This window comes from Colossoma macropomum, unplaced genomic scaffold (genome assembly GCF_904425465.1).
Source record: "Colossoma macropomum unplaced genomic scaffold, Colossoma_macropomum, whole genome shotgun sequence".
Classification (NCBI taxonomy): Eukaryota; Metazoa; Chordata; class Actinopteri; order Characiformes; family Serrasalmidae; genus Colossoma; species Colossoma macropomum.
This window is the reverse complement of record NW_023494788.1, coordinates 41,192,340-41,216,283: the sequence shown is the minus strand read 5'-3', so window position 1 is coordinate 41,216,283 and position 23,944 is coordinate 41,192,340. Positions and strand designations below refer to the sequence as shown.

Sequence of the window (23,944 nt, the reverse complement as noted above, 5' to 3'; positions counted from 1 at the left end):
AGGTCTGGATTATTGACTCTTCGTTGGAGGCTGTGGGGACAGTTTGGTGCATTTAGCTGATCTGCTGATTCAGAGGTCGACCCTGTAGTGTTCAGAGCTTTGGAGGAGGCGGTTCATCGTCTTTTACAGCAAAACTCAGATCACTCAGACATTCGGACGCCCGTCTCACAGACGGCCTGTGGAGCCATCGAGAGTTATTTATCGGCAGGTTTGTCTGTTCGTGACACTGCAGCTCTTTATGGAGTGAACGAGCAGTTTAATCAGCTCTTCTCCTCCTGGGCTTGATTACTAAGCCTGAACGTGAAAAACACGCCCCCTCATTATCATATGAAGGAAGAAATACAGAATTAAATAAATTAATTATTGGAAAAAAGTAAATAAATCAATTAATGAAAAAAATAAATAAATGAATGAACACACGAATCAATAAATAAAGCGAACAATTGTTAAAAAATAGACACAGAAAAAAAGGCATTAATAAAAAAATTTATAATATAAAAAAAAAAAATCAATTGAGAAATATATAACTACCGCGACCCAGAAGGATAAGCGGTTTAGATGATGGATGGATGGAGAAATATATAACTGCAGAAAAGGAAATGTGCACACTTACAATCAAAATAAGTCATATGTACTATATTTAGTTATTTTTGTTTATTGATTAATTTACTGAGCCATTTATTTTTTTTAGATTTCTGTAATCATCAGTTCTAGAAATCAAACCAAAGGGCCGTCAGGCAAAACGATCCCAGCTACTGACTGACCGAAAACATTTAGAAAAGCAACCACGCAAAAACGAGCCCAACAGGCAATTAAGGCACTTTTAATGGAAAAAAGCATCACCTGAGGCATTAACACAGAGCAGCACCTGGAGTTTCAGCATAGTCGTAAGTCACTTCGTGTCACACTGACCACAAGCAAGTTTACCACAAGCACTGCAGCCCAAAGATCATCATAAAATCATAAACGCCACTTTAAAGACTGTCCAACGGTTAAGATGATCTTAACACTGATACTTTAGGTAAACTTGAGCCTGGGCCAGTCTGTTCATCTCCCCCCAGTCTTTACCTCAGAGAAACGCATCTGCACTGATCAATGTGGACTGCATCGTTTGGACTTTGGAACACTCAGTATGTACATCTGTCTGGAGGTAGAATGGAAAACACTCTGCTTGCCCTCACGCGTCTTCCAAACTGGAGCCAATCAGCCAAACGCAAAAACTGTACTGCATATCGTACCTTTAACTGTAACAGTGCATTCACCAGCAAGCAATGCAACACGGGACGCGTTCCATTTACCCTGTCAGTTAACAGAACTTTGTCTCGAGCCTTCGGAGGAACAGAATCAGTTCTCACAATGTCTTGTTAAAAACTTTAAAAAGTAAATGAACATCTGTTGGAAATATTTTCACAAATTTAAATAAAAAAACAAAACAAAAAAACAAAAACAACAAAGAAAAAACAAGAAATCAAAAGGTTCCTACACCAATCATTACTGTGAACCCTTAAGGCACTTTGAACTGTAGAAGCTTCGGCTTAAAATTTGGTTCTTGATAAGTTAATCTTCAAAGGACTGCAGTGTTCTCCAGGTGGGCGTTTAACTCATCAAGAAGCTGCAAAAGAAGAAGGCAGTTAATCGAATGAGCACCACTAAATTCAACTCCTCTTCCTCACTGCAAAATACACCGTATGACCAAAGTATGTGGACACCTGACCATCACATCCCATTCAAAAACAATGGCCATTAATACGGAGCTGCCCCCCCCCTTAATTGTGGCCTCTACTCCTCTGGGAAGGCTTTCCACAAGATGTTGGTGTGTTTTTGGTCCATCGATTCAAAAGATCATTTATGAGGTCAGGCACTGATGCTGGACGAGAAGGCCTGGCTTTTCTTAAATCTAGCCAATATATATAAGGCTTTGTTCTCTCAGCAGGTAAAAGTGGCTCAAATCTGATCTTTTTCTTCATGTGTGACACAGATGTGTGTCTGTGTGTCAGCGTGAACAGATAAACACACTGACTCTGACATTCTCAATTCCGATTTGAGACGCTTTCATACGTGGTACTGAAATCCGATACATATCCAATTTGCAGCAATGCGAATAAGTTTGAACAGCCAGATCGGAATTCATGCGACTTTTATGTCAGTCCAGCTCCACATGCGTCATCATTTCACGCTGCTGAGACTATAAAAATCTAGGCTGATGTTTCTGTACCAAAAAATTAGCAGAGACTTATTGCAGCTGCTCTGTGTTCAAAGAGATTTAGAAAGAATCGGCTGAAGGAGAGCGAGGCTGCAGCGTCAAGAAAAAGTCTGGAATGAAAGGTTAAAGAATCTGAGGACACGAACCAAAGAAGTGGCCGAATAACGTGCTTTTTTTACAGCTCATCTGTTCAGACTGATGTCGCATACAGATCACATTTAAAAGACAATCTGAACAGCCAAAAAAAAAGATTTGGTGAGAAAATCAGATCAACATCGCTGCTGGACTGCATTCAGTACCATTACAGAGTGGCAGGTCAAGAAAGATGCTGTCCAAAATTACACTATTTCAAGATTATTACTCTCAGAACGCTTTCTGAGTGCAATGTTACTGAAATAGGATAGGATTATATAAATAGGATAAAATTTAAGAACCTGTTGATGTGATTGTTTTTCCTCTGGTTTTATATTAAGCTTATTTTATTTAATAGTTTATTCAGAGGATCTGAACTTTATGTAGTAGTTATTTATTTACAGTGATGGTTAAAGCTTTGTAGGTAAGTTATAGCATTAATTAATCCGTGTAGATATTCATAATAGACTAATGTTAGCACCTTCTTACATGAAGCTGAAGTCAGATTCATATTCGCCAGCTTCTTGTTCGAGTTTTCCCGTTCCACCTTAAATGGTGCAGCACTTACTTTCTGGTGTCTGAAGCTGCACCATTTAAGGTGGAACGGGAAAACTCGAACAAGAAGCTGGCGAATAGGAAGCCAACTTCAGCTTCATCCCTCTTACTGTGTTTTGGGGGTTTATTTTATGTTTATGTGTATTAAGATTAGAAGTGATTCCCTCATTGATGGATTTGCTGATGTGTCTGATTGTTTTTCTCACGCTAAACTCAGTTTTTAATGTCAGGTACAGACTGAATAGTTTCCTGCTGGTCCGGACGGATAATTATCACGATCAGTTATTAAAGTAATAAAAGCTACCGAGAGCAGATCCGAGCAGCCCAGATTAATCTGTGTCTGAGGATTATAACTAAACCAATGTGGTGAAAATGACGGAAGATTTTTGAGGGAGGCTGAACACTAACCACCCTCCATTGCTGCTCTGGGAAACTGCGCTGGCGTTAATTTGATAACACTACTATTTACAGTCAGATGCAATGATGCAGTGACTGTGAGAGAGGTCTATATTGCTTGTTTCAAGCATATTTCTCACAACAAGCAAAATTATTTGGCAATATAGTGAAATCACTCGACTTACTAAAATCACTTAAATAAAATATGTCTAGAAATAAGTTACATAATCTTATTATAAGCTACCAACTCTCTCAATATTAGATATAAATATATTAGATATGTTGACTAGATTTAGGATAATTTATAATTTCGCTTGAGAAGATACCATTTTTTGCAGTGTAGATGCTTCCATTTCACAACAATAGCACTTACAGATCTAGCATTTCAGGAACTGACCTGTGGCAAAGGTGGCATCCTATGACAGTGTCACAGTTAAGGTCAGTGAGCTCTTCAGAATGACCCTCTGTACTACCAATGTTTGTCTATGGAGGCTGCACGGCTATGTGCTTGAGTTTATGCACCTGTTAGCAATGGGTGTGGGTTTCATTATTTTATTATTTATTTGTTTATTTATTTATTATTCATATTCTTGTTGTTATTTTAATTATGCTTATATATTTATTATTATTTGTCATTTTAATTAATTTTTAGTTTCCTTTTTCATCTTATTCTACTTTTATTTTATTTTGATCTGATTTTATTAACTATTACATTTTAGCTAGGTTTTAATTAGTTTTATATTATGTATTGTATTTTTATGTATTTTATTATTAATGTTTAATTTTTTTATACTTACCAGATATGAATATTTTTTTTATTAAATGTACTTTTATTACTTGATATGTTCTTACACATTATCAATCCCTTGTTCTGTATCAACTCAGCAACACTGTAAATGAGGGTCACCCTCAATGTTCTCCGAGACTAAATAAAGGTTGATTGATTGATTGATTGAAACACATGAACTCAAAATAGCAGGTGTCCACATACTTTTGGCCATTTGGTAAGCATTAGACACTTGCATTCAAAGTCAATCAAGTCTTTCAAACCTAAGAAAGGTCAGGTTTTAAAATGATTTTTTAAAATGCCTAGGAAAATGTGCTGCTGTCTAGATCCACTAGTATCTGAACTAGGTGGCTGAAAATGATCACTGGAAAAAGGTAGTGAGGCATACTGGTTTGGGTAAAACGGGGCTCTGCACTGAAAAAAGATCTTTCATAAGACATATTATTATTTATTCTCTACCTGTAAGGGTATCCGTGGTATTTGGCCCTGAAGATGGACAACAACCAGCTGAAGAAGAGCATCACCAGTCCGATTCCAGCGACACACATGACTAGAATGAGACACAGTCACAATAAAGCAGTTATTTAAATGAATGGAAGTCAAAACGGCATGAGAGCTAGTTAGCATGGTATCGGGTTGAATAATGGTATCTAGGAAATGCAGGAAATGACTGTAATAACACGGTTGATAAATGCTAACATGCTAAAATGATAACACGATAGGTACCTGTTAGTTTTAAAGGAACCAATTAAAGGAACAGTTCAGCTAAATGTGCTAATGTGCTAACAAACGGAAGCTTTCTTGGCCAAACGCTTCCTTAGAACCACTTTCTATCTTGGTAATAAAATGTTTTTAACCTCTTTAACTCCTTGAGACCACCGGTGGGTCCAAAATGCACTTTGTCATATTCTTCATAACTTTCATATTTCATAAGCTACATTCTAAAGGTGGGGGTCGTATGAGAGCTGTAACTGTCTTCTTTCCAGTCAAATAGATGGGTGATGTAATTTTAAACCCTTATAATAAAAGAAGCTGAACTCTCAGTTTTTTTTCTACTGAAAGTCGACCCATTTTTCCACAAATCTGGGCTATAAACTATAAACAGATGGCGTCTCTTCAGTGATCTGCTCTGTAAAAATTATTTTTATAAAATAATACAAAGAGCGTCTCAGATTTTTGGCTTTCAGCAGTAAATTGTAAGCATATAGCAATATGTGTGATGATAAAACATGTTCTGTTTATTTGAGGGGAGCTTTCACAAAAAAAACAAATAAATTTATTTCATGCAGTTACTGAATAATTTGCCTTACGATTTGGTCATGTAAATTCAGATGGACAAACCAAAATATACCCTGGTCAATAAGAGGTTAATTACTAAATGACAATAATACGACGACATACTTTTCCTTTTCCCAATGTCCATGTCAGAAGTTGCCGCCTCATGTAGAAGCACCATTCCTAAAGTAACGGCTGCATCTGAATCATAAGGTTAAGGCACTGGATATTATTATATAGTATTAACAACTTCAAAATACTGGATGCGATATGCTCCCTCAGAGAACGCCCTTTAACCCAAGTTTGAGTTCCAAAAATGCTTTCCTGCTTAACCAATCAGTGTTTGCTTCACATGCAGCACTGAAGAGTCGCACAGCGATTTTGGAGATGTCTGTATCTGCTCCTCTGTGAGCTACGGTTAAGCAACAGAACCCGAGAGGGAGTGTTGTCGCGAAATGACATCACAGCTGTGATTTGGTCGCCATAGATCATCACAGCCGTGATGTTATTGGCGATAACACACTCCTCGAGTGTTCTATTGCTTTTAAACAACAGTTAAATAAATAAAGTAATAAATTAATAAACTGGGCCGTGAACGCGGCGTTTAATATGTTTTAATGTTCGCAGTTCCTTCACCAAATTATAGTTCCTTAACAAGCAGCTTGTTGCTACGTCAGAGTAATGAACTCCGCCCACTCGCTGCTCAGTCTGCTGTAAGCCTCGCCTTCTGAAGTACAGACTGAGCCTTAAAACTGCCGCAATATCAGGTTCAGCTCAGTTTTGTCAGTTTTCGCCAGATCAGTGTTAATGTTGTTTTGTTCCAGCCAGTCTGTAAAGCATCTTACAGCCCATTTAGTTTGGCGAATGGTGTTGGGTTCATTTCTGGCTGATTCCAGGTTGTTTAGCTGTTCTTCTGTCACAGCTGCCGACTGAAAAGCTGCTCAGTGGTGATGACAGTTTGGGAATTTAGTGTCGTCTCATCTTCAGAGTGTGACCAAATCGGCTGTCGGTCAAATGTGATCTTAAAAGTGTCCATTTTCTGTTTGTGCAAAGTAAGTAAAAACGTTCAAATGTCTCCTACAGCTGTCAAAGTCGTTGCTTAGCAACGGCGTCTCAGCGGAGTGATGGTGTTTGTGAAAAAAACGTGATGTTATGGTGAAATAACAGCACAGTTAGAACGCTTCTCAACCAATCAGCTTCGTGTCCGGAACTCAGTGTTGTATAATTACCTATAATTGCCTTCTCTGCACCGATACACAAACATAAATCACCCTTAAAGGGTCATTCCAGCCTAAAACTACAGTTTAATGTGTTCTGTTATGTAATATTCTAATATTCCGTAGTGCTGTGGCCCCTCAGCTTCACCGGTTTGACAGAATATCTATATGTTCCTCAGTGTTTTCTCAGTAGAAACCCCAGCAGGCATTATGCAAAAACATCTTAAAACCATTGGAAACAACTGTGATGTCAACCAATTCTGACTGTTAGCTTATAGCCCAGTGGCTTGGCTAACAAATACAACCAAGCTAGTATTAAAGTAACTCTTCACACCGAACGTGTTTCTCCAGGAATTTGTGCAGATGTGATTCTATTCAGCACAAAATGGACACCAGAGACAAGTTTTTATATCCTTTCATCCAGAGAAAAGAAGCCAAACTGAGGCAAAGTACCTAGTTAGTCAGGTAGCTACCTTGCTAAGTTTAGCTGTTAGCTTGTTGTCCTCCTCATCTGACAAGCCAATTCTGTTTTTTTGAGTAATATATTCTACACCACGTAATGATGTTTTGAAAACAGCGACTACATTTATACAGCTGTAACAAGAAATCTGGGTTCCTAGCATTAAAGTTAGCCATCAGCCTTATTTCCGTATTCACCAGCTTATGGGGGGGGTATTCAAGACAGCCCACCCCCAAAAAACGTGTGGAGGTGCTGTGTCCTTCACTCTGTTCTCCTCCTACATGGCCTGCTGTTAGTGTGTGTCTGTGTGTGTGTGAGGTTGGACAACATGGACAGGCTGCTGACTGGCTACAGCTGCTAAAGGAGAACCCTACACTGACCACCTGTGATATTTTAAACATCTGGTATTTTTACATAAATTGTTATGACTGTATTGATTTAAAAAACAATGGATCCACCAGACCACTGAGTAACACACATCAACACCACACAAGAGTTAAATCATAGTGGTTCAAGAGATGCAAATGATTCGTGGTGGTCAGCTGTCTTAATGTGAAGGATACTGAACAGGAGAACGATGTGCGTCTCTGCCACAAACTGAGCTTGGCTGCTGCCATGGATGTAGCTCTGAAACACAGAACAAGGAAAATGAACAAGTTGCTAATGAAGTGCATGTTAGTTAAATGTGTAAATAAGTAAATTAAACGTGATATTTTATCACCAGAATGCTAACAATGTTGGTCCCTACTAGTTACCCAATGTTACTGATCGTGGCATGTTAGGTGTAAGTAATGGGAACTAACCACTTGGCCAGTGTTGGGGTTCTTGTGAGCATATGGGGGTCCTCGAATATGGTTCCACATCTGGCCTGACGTCATGATCAAAACAAAACACTGAAGAAAAAGAAAGAAACAAGAAAAAAGTGTAACAGTTTAATCAACTTAATGTCAAGAACATCAAAATATAATGTCTGTGTTGCATTATAACGACACGAAAAAGTCTCACTGAACCTTTTAGGCTCTGTTCACACAGCAGGTAAAAGTGGCCCAAATCTGATTTTCTTACCAAATCTGATTATTTCTTTGGCTGTTCACATTATCTTTTAAATGTGATCTGTATGGGTCATCAGTCTGAACAGATCAGCTCCTAAACTGACCCACATGTGCCGAAGATCAGAGCATCACGCTGCTTCATGGCTCATCCAGAGGTAAACAATCACGACTGCTAACGAACGCCAGTCGCTCCCGAAGGATCAGCTTCATCTTCACCAGCATCACAGGAGCCATCATGAAGCTTCACTGACTGACAGCTGGGCTCATCACCCAGAATGTGTTCGAGCCGTAAAAAGGGCGCGGTCACTTCTTTGGTTTGCGTCCTCGGATTCTTTAAACTCTGCTTTCAGACTTTTAACTGTTCTTTGACGCTGCAGCCTCGTTCTCCTGCAGCCGCATTCAGACATTTCTTTCAAAATCTCTTCGAATACAGAGCAGCTGCGATAAGTCTCTTCTAATTTTTTGGTACAGAAACATCAGCCTAAATGTTTACGAGTCTCAGCAGCGCGAAATTATGACGAATGTTGAGTTGGATTGACGTAAAAGTCACACAAATTCCGATCTGGTTGTTCAGACTGAATCGCACTGCAGCAGATCGGATACGTATCGGATTTAAGTACCACATATGAAAGCATCTCAAATCAGAATTGAAAATGTCAGATTCAGTGTTTTTGCCGTTCACACTGACACACCGACACACATCTGTGTCACACATGAAGAAGAAGATCAGATTTGGGCCACTTTTACCTGCTGAGAGAACAAAGCCTAAGTGTATTTTCAATCCTACGTTACTGACCACTTTGTATTATTTGTATTTCATTACAGGCCAAAAACTGTACATCCACACAATAACCTGGACACCCGCCCAGATTACTGCTTTTTAAAAACTCATTAGATCGATCATACCTCATGTTTAGAAATGGATTATAAATCATACCTCACTATTCAAAGTACCCCTGTTTGTTTATCACGCCGAGTGATCTGTTGACACATTCCGTGAGGATCACCAAACTGAACATTTAAATGCATGGCTGGCTCACCTTCTTCATGCAAATCGATTTGCATACTAGAAACAAATGCCTTTTGGCCTTTGCTACTTTTAATATGTATGTTTGGTTGATATCAAGTTTCTCGTTTTATTCAATGCTTAGAAGAGTCAGAAATAACTGTGTACGCATGAAGTGTCCAGACTTCTAAGAGCCGAAACGCTACGACCACTCACAGACAAATAACGTTGATTATCTCTTAATGACGGTGCCTGTCAAGGTCTGGATTATATTAGATAGTAAGTGAATAGTGATTATATATTTTTGTATTTAAGTACTATTAAGATTTTCACTCACCTTCGCACCTGTGTAAATATGATGCGACGATAAACGTGATTTGATGTGACAACCGCCAAATCGTTATGGCCATAACAGAAAATGGGTAGTCATTGGCTGGAGGTTAGGGAACCAGCCTTGTGACCGGAAGGTCGCTGGTTCGATCCCCTGAGCCGACAGTACGTGACTGAAGCGCCCTTGAGTAAGACACCTAACCCCCAACTGCTCCCCGGGTGCTGTGGATAGGGCTGCCCACCGCTCCGGGCAAGTGAGCTCAACGCCCCCTAGTGTGTGTGTTCACTAGTGTGTATGTGGTGTTTCACTGCACAGATGGGTTAAATGCGGAGGTGAATTTCCCCGTTGTGGGACTAATAAAGGATAACTTATTTATGAACTTAGAAAATGGCAAGGCTTGTGGGGTGCTACTGGTCAGCAGGGGTGAGTACCTAGTGACAGAGGTCCAAGGATGGAGGGGCCAAGAACAAGTGACAAGGTGTCGGGTCTGAAGGTTCATCTATGTGCTAGGGCAACAAAGACTATCCTATGTTTATGTGTATTAAGATTAGAAGTGATTCACTCATTGATGGATTTGCTGATGTGTCTGATTGTGTTTCTCGCGCTAAACTTGGTTTTTATCGTCAGGTGCAGACTGAATACTTTCCTGCTGGTCCGGACGGCTAATTATCACGATCAGTTATTAGAGTAATAAAAGCCACCGAGAGCAGATCCGAGCAGTCTGGATTAATCTGTGTCTGAGGATTATAACTAAACAAATGTGGTGAAAATTGGTTGAGTAATAAGGAAGTTGTGGCCGATTTAATCCTGAGACTCTTCGTCTCTCAACACAAGTGAATCTGTTCACAAGCGGATCTCGACCTCTCCAACATGGCGGATGAGCAGACGTATTGCCTCAGAAAGAGAACAACAGACAACGCGGCATCCAGGTATGGATATCTATGGCGACATACCTATCCATTATAAGCTCAAGTGAATAGAACAAATTGTTTTACAGGTCATTTCTGTATTTCTGTTTCGTGTGAAAAGGGCCTGTTTAATCAAACTAATCAAATCAAACCTTGAGATCCATTTTCACCCCAACTGAAACTTCATTTACTCATAAACACAGTGAGTACTGACCAGAGCAGAGAAAGCCCAGACGTTCTTGTTGTAGAGGAACTCCAGATTATTGCGGCGGAGGTAGGCCAAACTTCCAATCAGGGCGAGAAGCAAGCCCAGCATCAACGGTCCAGCATAGTTAGGTGGTCTTATCACTCGGATCTGTTTGGGACAAACACAAAAAACAGTTTCCTTCTAAGCCTCCATGTATATAAAGATGACAGAAGCAAATGTTTCCAGAGAAGATAACGTCCACACCAAAAAGCCTCCTCTCTATCATTTAAAAGGCCCATATCTATGGCAGGCCGTTTTAGCCTTAATCCTTTTTTTCTTTTTTCTCAGTAAATTCAATTTACACATGTGAAAATTCGATTCTTACTAGTAAAAACTAGTTTTCACATGTAGAAATTTAATTCTAGATATGAAAAATTTAATTTTTACTAGTGAAAATGTATTTTTTGATAACAAGAATTTAATTCCTACTAATAAAAATACTAGTTTTTATATCAAGATTTTAATTCTGACTAGCAAAAATTGAATTTTACATGTGAAATTTAAGTTATTACTAGTAAATATCAGATTTTCACACGCAAAAAATTACTAGTAAAAATTGAATTCTTGATATCAAGAATTATATTTCTACACACGAAAATTCTTAGTAGTAAAAATTTTTCCCCCATTAAAATGAATGGGGGAACGCATGAAACATCACTAGTAAAAACACAATTTTGACCAGTAAGAATTAAATTTTTACTAGTGGAAATTACATTTTCACCTGTGTCAATTGAATTCCTGACATCAAGAAAAAAAAAAATTAAAGGCTAAAATGATTGCCATACATATCCTATCCCATAATCCCCCCCCCTTACCGTCATAACATTTTTGAGGTTTGTACCAGCAACGTAATTCATTTTCCAGTCCAGGCTTATAACATTACAGTGAATAAGTAAGGCTAAACTGCTGTAGGCTAAACAGGTGGATATATGTAAATGTGATGTAAATGTGATGATTTCCATGACACCACAAAACAAAAAAACCTATGAATTCAAAAGGTTCCCATATATAGGCATATAGGAGTAAACAGCATCAACAATGTTTATATACACTACATCAAACTCTTATTTAAAAAAAAAAGCAAGGAAAACTGTTTTTCCTTGATAAGGGCACTAAATCTCTCCGAAAGACTCATTTGTTCTCCCTTTAATCCCTGTTGCTCTCGTCACTGAATGTAAATATGTATCTAACTGTCATTTGTTGTTAAACGTGTTGCATCTTGTTTAGTAGAGGCAACACATATAAACACATTATGTTTAGTATGTTTATGTTATGATTATCATTGCCCATAGGCAAGACGCTACATAAACGAAAGTGACAATGATGAAGGCACTATTGCCCGAACAATACAGTCATATATAAAAGTTTGGGCACCCCTGGTGACATGTCTGGTCATAAAGTATTACACATGCTCTACAGAGAACACACTTCTATATATTTTAATGCATAATTACTGCTTCTTAGCTGAATTTAACTTCAAACGTTTTGGCCTGTACATATATGTACGTGTCTATGTATATATATATATATATGTATGTGTATATGTATATATATATATATATATATACACGTATGTGTATATGTATATACATATATACACACACACATATATATATATATATATATATATATATATATATATATATATATATATATATATATGTGTGTGTGTGTGTATGCACATATACATATATATATACACATTTATATATATATACATATATATATATATATACATACATACACACACTTATATGTATCTCTCTAATATGTTAAACCAGAGACATTATTAAGGAGTAAACAGGTTACTTGTTGAAATATGAATGGGAAAGCTTGTAATGCTTAACATGGCATCTGTTTGCAGAGAAAGTCCCATCCTTGTATAAAAAGATCCAATCAGCGTGCTCGTTAAGGCCGGGTTACACTACATGACTTTTACCCTGATTTTAGCCCTGATTCTCTAAGTCTGAGCTGGTCAGCTCTAGTCTGCAGATTTTTGGGTCAGTCAGAGTCGACAGCTGGAGAGAGAGTCGAGTCGTGTGTGAGCGGCGCAGATATTTGGCCTCCTGATCGCGTTTCAGAACAGTCGGAGTTTATCAAACGTTTGATTTCTAAATCCAACTGCAATGAAATCTAGTGTAAACTGGTCAACGACTCAATCTGAATGGATTCCTGCAACAGCCAATGAAAACTGAGAGCACGAAAGAAGAAAACCAAGGAAATAGACAAAGAAAAATGGAGAAAAGTCTCTCACAAGTGGAGCGAAGCTTTTTAATGAGCAGAGTTTGGGGCACAAACGAGTTTATGTACACTACAAACTCTAAAAATACCAACTGATCACATTTTTTAAATCCATGATCCACTTAAACATGTTTATCTGCTGCTTCTTCACTGTTTCAGCGCCAACGGCAGAGAAAACAGCAGCAGCACCACGTTTGTTTATTTGCGTCTCCTAGTAACAGGAGAATGCGAGAGTTCGCAAGAGTTTGCGAGAGTTCGTGTGAGTTCAGTGAGCTCCGTTCGGTTCAGCAACAGCTGAAAAGTTGAGTAGTGTTTGATCCCTAATCATTTAGTGTGGATCCCTAATATTTCAGTCACCCAAATAAATCTGCAAAAACCAGTCGGACAGTGGGAGACGCCCAGTCTGTTATAATCTGTTCAGACTTTAAAAGTCGTGTAGTGAACCCAAGGCTTCAGCTGCTACGGGGAAAAGCCCCGCTTGTTTTTGAGATCTGCACAAGTGGAGTAGCATGTTTATTGTGAATTATTTGAGCCAAATGCTACAAACCATTTATGAAGTTTTTGTCACATTTTACCAGCGATTTCAAACACGTGTTTGAAACAGTGATGTGGCCTTCAGTTTCCGTTTTTTGGTCTCTTCCCATTCAAAGAGATAGGAACCTGATCTTACGGCTGGAAATAACTGCCCGGCGGTGTTGCCAAGACAGCCAGAGTGAACAGACTTTCCTACAAGGACTCTGATTGAACTCAACAAATATCTAAAAATTGTGCACTAAACTTTACAGAAAATGCCATATTTTTAGTTCTCTGTAGACAATGTTTTAACTCACATCGACAAAACATTTAATTTGACTGACGCGTTCAAACTTTGACATAAGACTGAACATTTAAGCTAATGCTAATAATAACAGAAATAACAATAACAATAATAATATGTTTCGTAGTTATGTTATAATGCTGAAATGTGAATTTCCTAATTTGACGCCACTGAATTATGATTACACCTTTAATTAAAAATGCTGTATTTTCATATTTTTGAGAACAAAAGGACTGAGTTGTTGCATGGAGCCTTACATGGACGTCAGTTCTGTCGGCCACCCATCGAGCGATCTGCTCAGCTGCGAAGCCTCGGACTTGCAGCTCGTAGGTGTCCGCCCGCTTTGGCTTCCCTTTGGGTGGGAAGTTGATGAACGTAGGGGCCGAGTTCATGTTGAGCTGTGGAAGAGATTTCAATAAGCCAAGACCTAGAACTGATTCTCTCATCCTTACTTAAACTATGGGCTGCTGACAATATTTCCCAAGAATAAACCAATAGGTTGTTTGTAATATGATTTTGGCCAAAAACAGAGGTAAATGCAGGGTATTAAAAGGCAAAATATTCACAGTTTAACCTACCATTACCGACCAATTACATATAAACTCAAAAGACACGTATAGGTGGTCAATTAAAAAAGTAAATGAAATTGTGATGATGACCCCAGCACTCGCAGGTTTCTCTACAATAAACCATCAAACAACTCTGAATGAATTTGCTAACATCTTAACGACTTTATTATGCAGAAAGTTGGAAAAATTGGTGGAACTGCTTTTAAACAACAAATGTATTTCAGCGTTACTAAAAATGTACACGTAACATGTAACTGAAGCAATGTACAAAGTATTAAAAGTAGTGGGGTCAAAGTTAATGCGTTAATAACACATTAACAAGATCAATTATTAACTCATTTCCCTAGGTCAGGGGTCGGCAACACACGGCTCCAGAGCCACACGTGGCTCTTTTACTGCCCTGTTTCATCTCCACAGCTGAATCAGATTAGTAGGTAAAAATAAAATAATCCTCCTTTACAGTAAAATAAAGCTCTGCTGATCGTTCAACACAGTTTAACAATAAATGGTCTTAAACTCTGGAGTTAATGTAGAACTGCTAATTCACCCTTTAACCCTGAAGATCAGCGCAGACTGCTGGTCACCATAGCAACACAGACAACAATCTCACCTAGCTAGTAGCTAACGAAACGGCAAAGAGAGAGATTTAAGATGAACATTGATAATTTAGAGATGAATGGACTTATTTGCATTTATTATCACTTCTGCTGGTTTCCTGATACGTTTAATCTGCAACGAGAAACTGAAACACTAAAAAGTTGCGAAGCTGAAGTCAGTTTCTCTTTCGCCAGCTTCTCGTTCGAATTTTACGTTCCACCTTAAATGATGCACCAGTTAGCTACATAGTAAGCAACATTCTTGCACCTCAGGCACCATTTAAGGTGGAACAGGAAAATTCTAACAAGAACCTGGCGAATGAGAACTTCAGCCTCGTAAAAAGTCCAACATTGAGAGACACTTTAAAAGAAACTGTTCTACTTTTATGGAAAAGTTTCCTGCTGGAGATGCGAGAAAAGCGGCTATAGCTGAGCTAAAGCTTAAAGTAGAGCAAAGTAAGTCTGTGTTTTCGTTTCTATTATATTTTTAGCCTGTACTAGTAAATTAGCACATACTGAGGCAGATTTACAGCCAAGATGGTGAAACGTTACTTCAACAAAATGGACACGCAATGTTGTGGCTCCCAAGATGGTCAGATTTTTGTTGAAACTTGACAAAATGGCTCTTCTTAACATTTGGGTTGCCGACCCCTGCCCTAAGTTGATCCTTCGAACTATCCATAGTTCCAACCTGAAGTCCAGCTGCTTGTGTGCTGTGGCTATAACTCTGTGACTGTAACTCCCTCTTTAAATACAGCTTTTAAATGGCAGGTTCCACTGATAGCACTCTTGATAAAACTAGCTAATCTCATACTGTGAATTTGTTTATCACTGAGGTGCACTGAGTCTGAACTATTATTCACAACAAAACACAGCACTAATGCAGCAATTTCGGCAATATTAGTAATTCACCCTCTTTTCATGGTCACCCCACATTCACGATCAAGTTGAATTATTCAATAATAATAAACACATTTTGATGTTTTGTCCATGCATATAACTGTAAAAAAATGTGCTGCTTTTAAAACAGAAAAAAATCTTTCAAGATCAAATTAGAGCAAATAAGAGAAACTCGATTAACCACACAAACTAATGTGATTAATCCCGATTAATTAATTTTGTGGTTTAGCAGCCCTAATTAAGGGTAACCTAAAACGGCATAGAATAAAAAGTATGCTTACCATTTGAAAAACGTCAGAACCCTCGTCGAAATCCACCATTGCAAAGAAAACCTTGTTGGTAAATGCGCTGGAATACCGCCATGAATTGGCGAGGATCTGGTACTCTTCATCCGCCTGTCTGAATGGACAGTCAAGCGAAAACCATGAAGGGACACGGCCAGTCGAAGCGCCCTGTCATACATTTTTCTAGTTTTTTACGTTTTCCTTGAAGTTCTCTTACGACACTTGTGCTCGTTCATGTACCAAAAAACAGTGATGCCATGATTTTTACACAAACACTCTGCTGTGACTCGTTCACTGCTAGCTTGAGTCGTTTGTTAATTAGCACGGCGGCAAACACCAGGCTTACGTCGCAAGGTATCAGGTGGGATCGGATGTTGGTATTGGTGCTTTTTTATAAGTACAGGAGTAAATGAGGCGCAGTATTGGGCTGATACCCAATCAGTATCGATGTATCCTTACATAAAAGAAAAATAAACATTTCCATTGAAGGGATGAAGATCCAATTTAATTATTTTTTTTAAATATAGAATATTCTTCTTAAGATTAGATTCTTTACGCATAGGAATAATAGGTCATTGGCCTGGTCTCTCTGTGAGGCTTTTCTTTTCTGAGGTATTTCTTGAGAAGGACGCTGTGACATGACAGAAGGACCGCCCACCTTCAATCTATCCCACCAGACGTGGGATAGATTGGAGAAACTGGCTTTTGAACTGTGCACTGATAACAAGCTGAGTGGTCTTTAGTCTGGAGGACACAGTGTCCATGATTTCCAAAAAGAATTTCAAATGTTAATTCGGACCACAGGACACTTTTCCACTTCCTCTCAGTCCATTTTAAATGAGCTCAGGCCCAGAGAAGGTGGCAGCGTTTCTGGATCCTGTTTATATTTGGTTTCTTCTTTGCATTTTAGAGTTTTAACTTGCATTTGTGGATGCAGTGATGAACTGTTTTCACAGACAGTGGTTTTCAGAAGTGTTTCTGAGCCCCTGCAGTGATTTCCTCTACAGAATCATGTCTGTTTTATTTCTCGTGCAGTCTTTCACAGAGTGGTGAACCCTCCTCACCTTTACTTCTGAAAGACTCCGCCTCTCTGAGATGCTTTTTTATACCCAATCATGTTACTGACCTGTTGCCAATTAACCAGCAGGTGTTTTTAGCATTACACAATTTTACCAGCCTATTGTTGCCCCCGTCCCAACTTTTTTGGAATGTGTTGTTGGCATCAAATTCAAAATGGGCAAATTTTTTTTTAAAAACAATGAAATTTCTCTGTTTCAACTCTTGATTTGTTGTCTTTGTACTACTGTCAATTAAATAGGGGGTTTAAATGATTTGCACATCAATGTATTTTGTTTTTATTTACATTTTGCACAGCATCCCAACTTTTTTGGAAATGGGGTTGTATTTTCATGCTTTATTAGCATGTATAGGACAAATATATACTATACATCCAAACGTTTTTAGACACCTGCTCATCCAACACTTCTATCTCCAATCTATCCCACCAGACGTGGTGGTGGGCTGTGGTTCTGGAGCTGGAACTGGGTTTTTCCATCCCCTTCGAGGTCTCAGGCCTGACTGAGAGCGACTCTTGCTGACGTCATTAAGATGCACACGAGGGACACTACATGCATTGACTGAATCTCACCAATGACACTGTGTTTAGTTTGTTTCTGAGCCCATCCAAGTCTGACGAATCAGCAACTGTATAGGTAGGATGTCTAATTTACATATACTTTTCATAAAGCTAAAAATGTTTTAACCTCGTCTCTTAGTGTGGGCTGACACCTGCAGGTGACTTTCTTTAAGCTTTTGTCTCAGTTTTGAGGTTGTGTGTTTGTGTGAACGTGATAATCTGCTAAGATTATTCTTCTTTGTTTTTATCTTTTAAATATGACTTCTTTTTTGAGCTTCTATAATCCTGGGAAACATTTTTCTTATTAAATTTTATAACCTATTTGACGGTGAAATCTAACGTGGTCTTCTCTTTTTAGTTTTTGGGGTATGTCGCATCACAGAAATTCTAAAAGAGTGTTTTTATGCATTTTTGGGTAAATTACCCAACACCATAATATGGGCCCTTTAACTATAACGTACAACAGCTTCTGTAGCAACTTACCTGCACACAGCACACTGCCTCTGAGGCTGCAGGGCGGTGAACATGACGATCACGGAGTAGTTGCGTGGGGGCGCTCGAACAAAGCGCCTGAACTTCTCACCGTTCAGTCTGATCACGGCTCGCTTGCCTGCCCACTCCATCATCTGCCCAACCTTTTCAGAGAGGAGCGTCTGGGGAGAAACGCAGCAAAACCTGAATCACAACTTCTCTTTCTTCATGTTTTGGGTGGACGGACACTACACAGTACAAATATAGGTTGCTGCCATATGTACAACCCCATTTCCAAAAAAGTTGGGATGCTGTTCAGAATGTAAATAGAAATAGAATGCAATTATATGCAAATCATGTGAACCATATTTTTAAAGGAAAATACTACAAAGACAACAAATCAAATGTTGAAACTTTATGTTTAAAATTGAAATTTTATTGTTTATTGAAAAAAATGTATGCTCATTTTGAATTTGATGCCAACAACACGTTCCAAAAAAGTTGGGACGGGGGCCTGTTTACCACTGAGTTTCATCACCTCTTCTTTTAACAACACTCTGTAAGCGTTTGGGAACTGAGGAGACACTGCTGTAGTTTAGAAAGTGAAATGTTTTCCTGTTCTTGTTTGATACAGGATTTCAGCTGATCACCAGTTCAGGGTCTCATTTGTTGTATTTTTCATTTCATACTGCAGCAAATGTTTCCAGTGGTGACCGGTCTGGACTGCAGGCAGGCCAGTTTAGCATCCGGACTCTTTTAATACAGAGCAATGCTGCTGCAATACATGCAGAATGTGGTTTGACACTGTCTTGCTGAAATAATCAAGGCATTCCCTGAAAAAGACGTCGTCTGGATGGCAGCATATGTTGCCAAAACCTGTATATATCATTCAGCATTAATGGTGCCTTCACAGATGTGCACGTCACTATACCATCATGAATATTGGCTTTTGAACTGTGCACTGATAAGAAGCTGAGAGGTCTTTAGTCTGGAGGACACAGCGTCCATGATTTCCAAAAAGAATATCAAATGTTAATTCGGACCACAGGACACTTTTCCACTTCCTCTCAGTCCATTTTAAATGAGCTCAAGCCCAGAGAAGGTGGCAGCGTTTCTGGATCCTGTTTATATTTGGTTTCTTCTTTGCATTTTAGAGTTTTAACTTGTATTTGTGGATGCAGTGATGAACTGTTTTCACAGACAGTGGTTTTCAGAAGTGTTTCTGAGCCCCTGCAGTGATTTCCTCTACAGAATCATGTCTGTTTTTTTTTCTCGTGCAGTCTTTCACAGAGTGGTGAACCCCTCCTCATCTTTACTTCTGAAAGACTCCGCCTCTCTGAGATGCTTTCTTATACCCAATCATGTTACTGACCTGTTGCCAATTAACCAGCAGGTGTTTTTAGCATTACACAATTTTACCAGCCTTGTTGCCCCTGTCCCAACTTTTTTGGAATGTGTTGTTGGCATCAAATTCAAAATGGGCAAATTTTTTTTTAAAAACAATGAAATTTCTCTGTTTCAACTCTTGATTTGCTGTCTTTGTACTACTGTCAATTAAATAGGGGGTTTAAATGATTTGCACATCAATGCATTTTGTTTTTATTTACATTTTGCACAGCGTCCCAACTTTTTTGGAAATGGGGTTGTACTTTCATGCTTTATTAGCACGTATAGGACAAATATATACTATACATCCAAAAGTTTTTAGACACCTGCTCATCCAACATTTCAAGGATATTAACAGGGAGTTTTTCCCCACTTTGCAGCAGTAATAGCTTCTACTTCTGGGAAAGCTTTACACTAAATGTTGGAACACTGCTGTGAGGATTTGATTGCATTTAGGTACTAGAACATTAGTGAGGTCAAATACTGATACTTGACAATTAGTTCTGGATCATAAAAAGCACATCAACTCATCCCAATGTGATCTATGCTGGGGAACTTTATACTCCTCAAGCCAAAGCTTGGCACTGGACATGGTGACCACTGGTGACCACTGGTGACTACAGGCTCATGTGCGCTTCTCCAAAGCATCCCAAACTACTGCAAATGCTTTTCTATGGAGATTATCCAAGCTGTTCATGTGTAATTGCAATGGTGCACCTAAAAGCTTAATTCGCTTATTAGAAGGCATGTCTAAACATTTTTGGAAGGGTGTATCTACCTATGATATCAAATATAGGAACATGTAGGGGGCGCAATATCTAATGGGTCTGGAATTGAGCTAAAAAAAAAGGCAGTTAATTAGACTACTGTTATTATGGCATTATTTAGAGCAGATAACACACTAATACTGCTGTTTATCCTACGTTTCTCTCTCAGTCTAGATCAGGTGAGTCAAACTTAACTACTAAAAGAGCCAAATTAAAAATTCTCAACAAATCTGTGGGTCAGAGAACGATCTTTTCTCATCGCTGCCACTTTCTGTTGTCTCTGATGTTTATCCAACTCTCCATATTAGTTGCAGTGTTTCGTCTTGTATTGGCGCCTAACGTTGTATTCTTCTATTACAGCCACACTGCCTCCGGAAAGAGACGGGCAAGTCTATCCTTATTGAAAGCAAAAAGGAATTCGAGTTCCTACCAGTCTTGAAATCACCTTTGTTCACTGTCTGCTTTTCTTTGGGTTTATTTTCAGCCAACTAGCTGATTTTTTTAGTTAGTTAGATGTTTATACTGGTTGGATTGCTATAATGCAGCTAGATTAATTGGTGATATTATTGGTGTGGTGGAATTTTGGTGTAACTGCTGTCCCATAGACTGTTGCTGGGGGGGTAGCCCACACATCATGTTCTAAAAAACGGGTTAATATTAATAGAAAATTAAAATAATTATATAATAAACAGGCTGGATAGGATTGGCCTTGTGTTTGACACATGGGGTCAAGATGACCACAGAAACCAAACCCATGTCTTTACCCAGATGTTCTCAAACTGGTCCACAGGGCAGTGTGTTGTCAGTTGGGATACAGCACAAGCATGGACCACCTGGGGGTACCTGCGGACTGGTTTGAGAACCCGTTCTACAAGCTTTACAGCAGGGGTGCCCAATCCTGGCCCTGGAAATCAAGCACTCTGCAGTTTTTGGCTCCAGCCCTAATCTAACACACGTGATCCAGGTAATGAAGGCCTTCAGGGGCACCTGAACCTTAGAGCCAGGTGTCCAAATATTCTAGGGTGGTAGTTCTCCAGGACTAGAACTGGGCACCTCTGCTTTACAGGCTCCAGTAAAAGGAGCCCAAGCAGCTCTGTCTGATGGGATCATGGCTGAAGAGACCCATCCACTCCACTAACTGAACAAAACAATGAACACTGACCTAAGACTTTAATCTGTTATCCAGTATTTGTCATATTTAGATTCATGGTTGGGTTGGCAACATTTATTTGTTTATTTTTTATTGTATTTTTTTCCAGGAGAGACATTCAAAAGCATGCAATGACAACATTCCATGCACGTGTTAATTTCCAATTATATGTTCTTTCACACACCTTGTGACCTATACCTCTCCGTCTTTTTTATTCTTTAAATGCCCTCCCCCCCTTCGTTCTGACATTCTATAAAAGATAACAAATAACTATATACATTAAAACCTGAGAAGACGCCTGGGCGTAAAAAATAAAAGGGTCAGGTAAGAAGAAGAAGGGAAAGGAGGGAGTACTTACTCTCTACAAACTCTGGTCTTACATTCTTACTTCATATAATTGACCCATTTTAGCCATAATTTTACAAATTTTGTCATCTTCAGTCTAATAGAAAAGGTCATTTTTTCCTTTAGATATATTTCATTGACCAGGTTTATCCAGTCATCCAGTGGGGGGGTGGGGTGTTCAGGACACAGCCGCTTCCTTGTTACAACTTTTTTACTTGCAATTAATAGAATATCCCATAAATATTCGTCAAAAAGTTCATCAAATTTACAGGGAAATTCTAAACTAAATATATTTTTCAGTACTTTGTGCAACTTCTGTCCAAAAATGTCCTAATATTGAGCATTCCCAAATCACATGCCAGTGCCTGGCTTCCTACACATCCTCCAACATCCCTGATTTTCCACAGGTTTTGGCTTCGGGGTAGTAAAAAATCGAGTAACACACTTCCACACAAATTCTCTCCAAACATGGGGTTGGCAGCATTTAATATTATTTCATTTTTCAGTTAGATGCTGAATATGAAGTGTCCATAGTAATTTCCAGTGGTGGACAGTAATGAAGTAAATGTAATTCGTTACTGTACTTAAGTAGTTTTTCGTGTATCTGTACTTTACTGAAGCATCTCCATTTTGGACCAGTTTTTACTTTCACTCCACTACAATTCAACTTCAAATATCTTAATTTTCTCTCCCCTCATTATGAGAAATCTGTCGTTCCTTTTGGTTTATGTGTGTATAAAAACGTAACATGTCAAAACAAAAGAAGCACAAAGCAAGAACACCAATCAGGGCACAGCGGTCACTTTGTTCTGAGCTTGTTTTGACCTGTTGGTCATACCGACCCAGTGCAGCACACGGTTCAACATCAGTGCAGCAGCGTAAAACTTTGGGATGAACTAACCTAACTTTGTGTAAATAGACCACAATATAGAAATATGTACACATATGCAGTTGTGACTGACGTGTCTTTTTTCTGAATTTATACAAACAATATTTCATTTTATAGTAAATTAGTTTAGGCTGGTTTATGTTTATGAACAGAGACCTACAGATGCAGTTTAGTAAAGGAAACTCATTTGTGAATCTGAGTTTAAAGTTTTTATTAAACTTAAACTTGTAACTAAAGTTGCAAATAAGTCTTAAACTGAAACTTTGCTTGTTTGTAAAAGTGATTTCAGAGCCACTCAGTTCTACCTGATGGAAACTGTTTGCCTTCAGTGTTTTGTGCTGATGATAATTTTAATAGACATCAGCATCACTAATTAATGACTCTATTAAAAGACTGGTTTACCAAGAGAGACACTGGAGTATTTTCACCTAAAATGAGTTAATGAAGTGAGTCTCGTTATAAAAATGATAATAGGACATTAAAGCCATAATTAATCTATTAGTACTTTTACTTTTGATACTTAAGTACATTTGAAGCTGAATACTTTAGTACTTTTACTCAAGTGGAGGTCTAAAGGGAGGAACTTCTACTTTTACTGGAGTAATATTTTACCTTGGGTGTCTCTACTTTAACTCAAGTACATGGTTTGTGTTCTTCGTCCACCTCTGCTAATTTTGTTGTCGGTTTCCAGGCTGTCAGAATGAAAACCAGGAAAACTAAACATGCCTTATTTTCCATTGACGGTCTGCTGATTAACTAACCTACCTACCTCAAACCCAGGCTAGGCTACATTAGCCTACCAGCTTAAAAACAGCCGGATTTAAAGGATTTAAATCCCTCATATTTGTCTGATATTTATGAGCGACGTTATTAGGAATATGACGCTGTATATCCGAATATTATCTTAGACCGAACAGCAGCATCTCCGACTACCTGGGCTGGGTTACATTAGCTTAGCTTAGCATAGCTGCCCCTCTCCGGCTCGGCCAGGTAACTAGATTAACAGCAGGTCTGCGCGCACGCGGACAGGACTCGGACAGGACTCGAAAACTCACTGACCTCCTTCTTCTTCTGCGCGTCTGATGGCGCTCCATAAAACAACGCGGCCAGAGAAACGGCTACTAAAAGTTTAGGAAGCATTTCTGAGCAGAGGCGACTGAGCGGCGACTGCGGGGCAGGAAACTCTCTGTAACTTTCCTATTGGCTGTCTGGGCTTCTGCTGATGGTTGGGGATACATTTCAAAATAAAAGTCCTGTGTGTCTTCACTCTGATTTTTCCAACCAATGATAGAGGTCATTCGGTGAGAGTGGCCTGATGTGAAAT

The 23,944-nt window shown here is 38.8% G+C and overlaps 1 protein-coding gene across 1 annotated transcript; it reads right to left on the bottom strand.

The window, feature by feature from the left end:
• Nucleotides 1-803: 803 nt before the first annotated feature.
• On the bottom strand, nt 804-23,813 carry magt1 (magnesium transporter 1). Its single transcript, XM_036569370.1, has 10 exons — nt 23,680-23,813; nt 18,096-18,265; nt 15,974-16,091; nt 13,885-14,025; nt 10,537-10,677; nt 7,829-7,918; nt 7,589-7,652; nt 5,475-5,549; nt 4,533-4,623; nt 804-1,612 (listed from the first exon to the last, which is right to left on the bottom strand). The coding sequence occupies exons 1-10, from the start codon at nt 23,758-23,760 to the stop codon at nt 1,597-1,599; spliced, it is 987 nt and encodes a 328-aa protein (XP_036425263.1). The 5' UTR covers nt 23,761-23,813; the 3' UTR covers nt 804-1,596.
• Between the last annotated feature and the right edge of the window lie 131 nt (nt 23,814-23,944).

What these genes read in the sequence shown, in the direction of transcription:
- magt1 (XM_036569370.1), bottom strand. Translation starts at nt 23,760, where the DNA reads ATGCTTCCTAAACTTTTAGTAGCCGTTTCTCTGGCCGCGTTGTTTTAT. An exon ending in ACGCGCAGAAGAAGAAGGAG is followed by an intron (nt 18,266 to 23,679) that starts GTCAGTGAGTTT and finishes GTTTCTCCCCAG; the next exon opens with ACGCTCCTCTCTGAAAAGGT. An exon ending in AGGCAGTGTGCTGTGTGCAG is followed by an intron (nt 16,092 to 18,095) that starts GTAAGTTGCTAC and finishes CTGTCCATTCAG; the next exon opens with ACAGGCGGATGAAGAGTACC.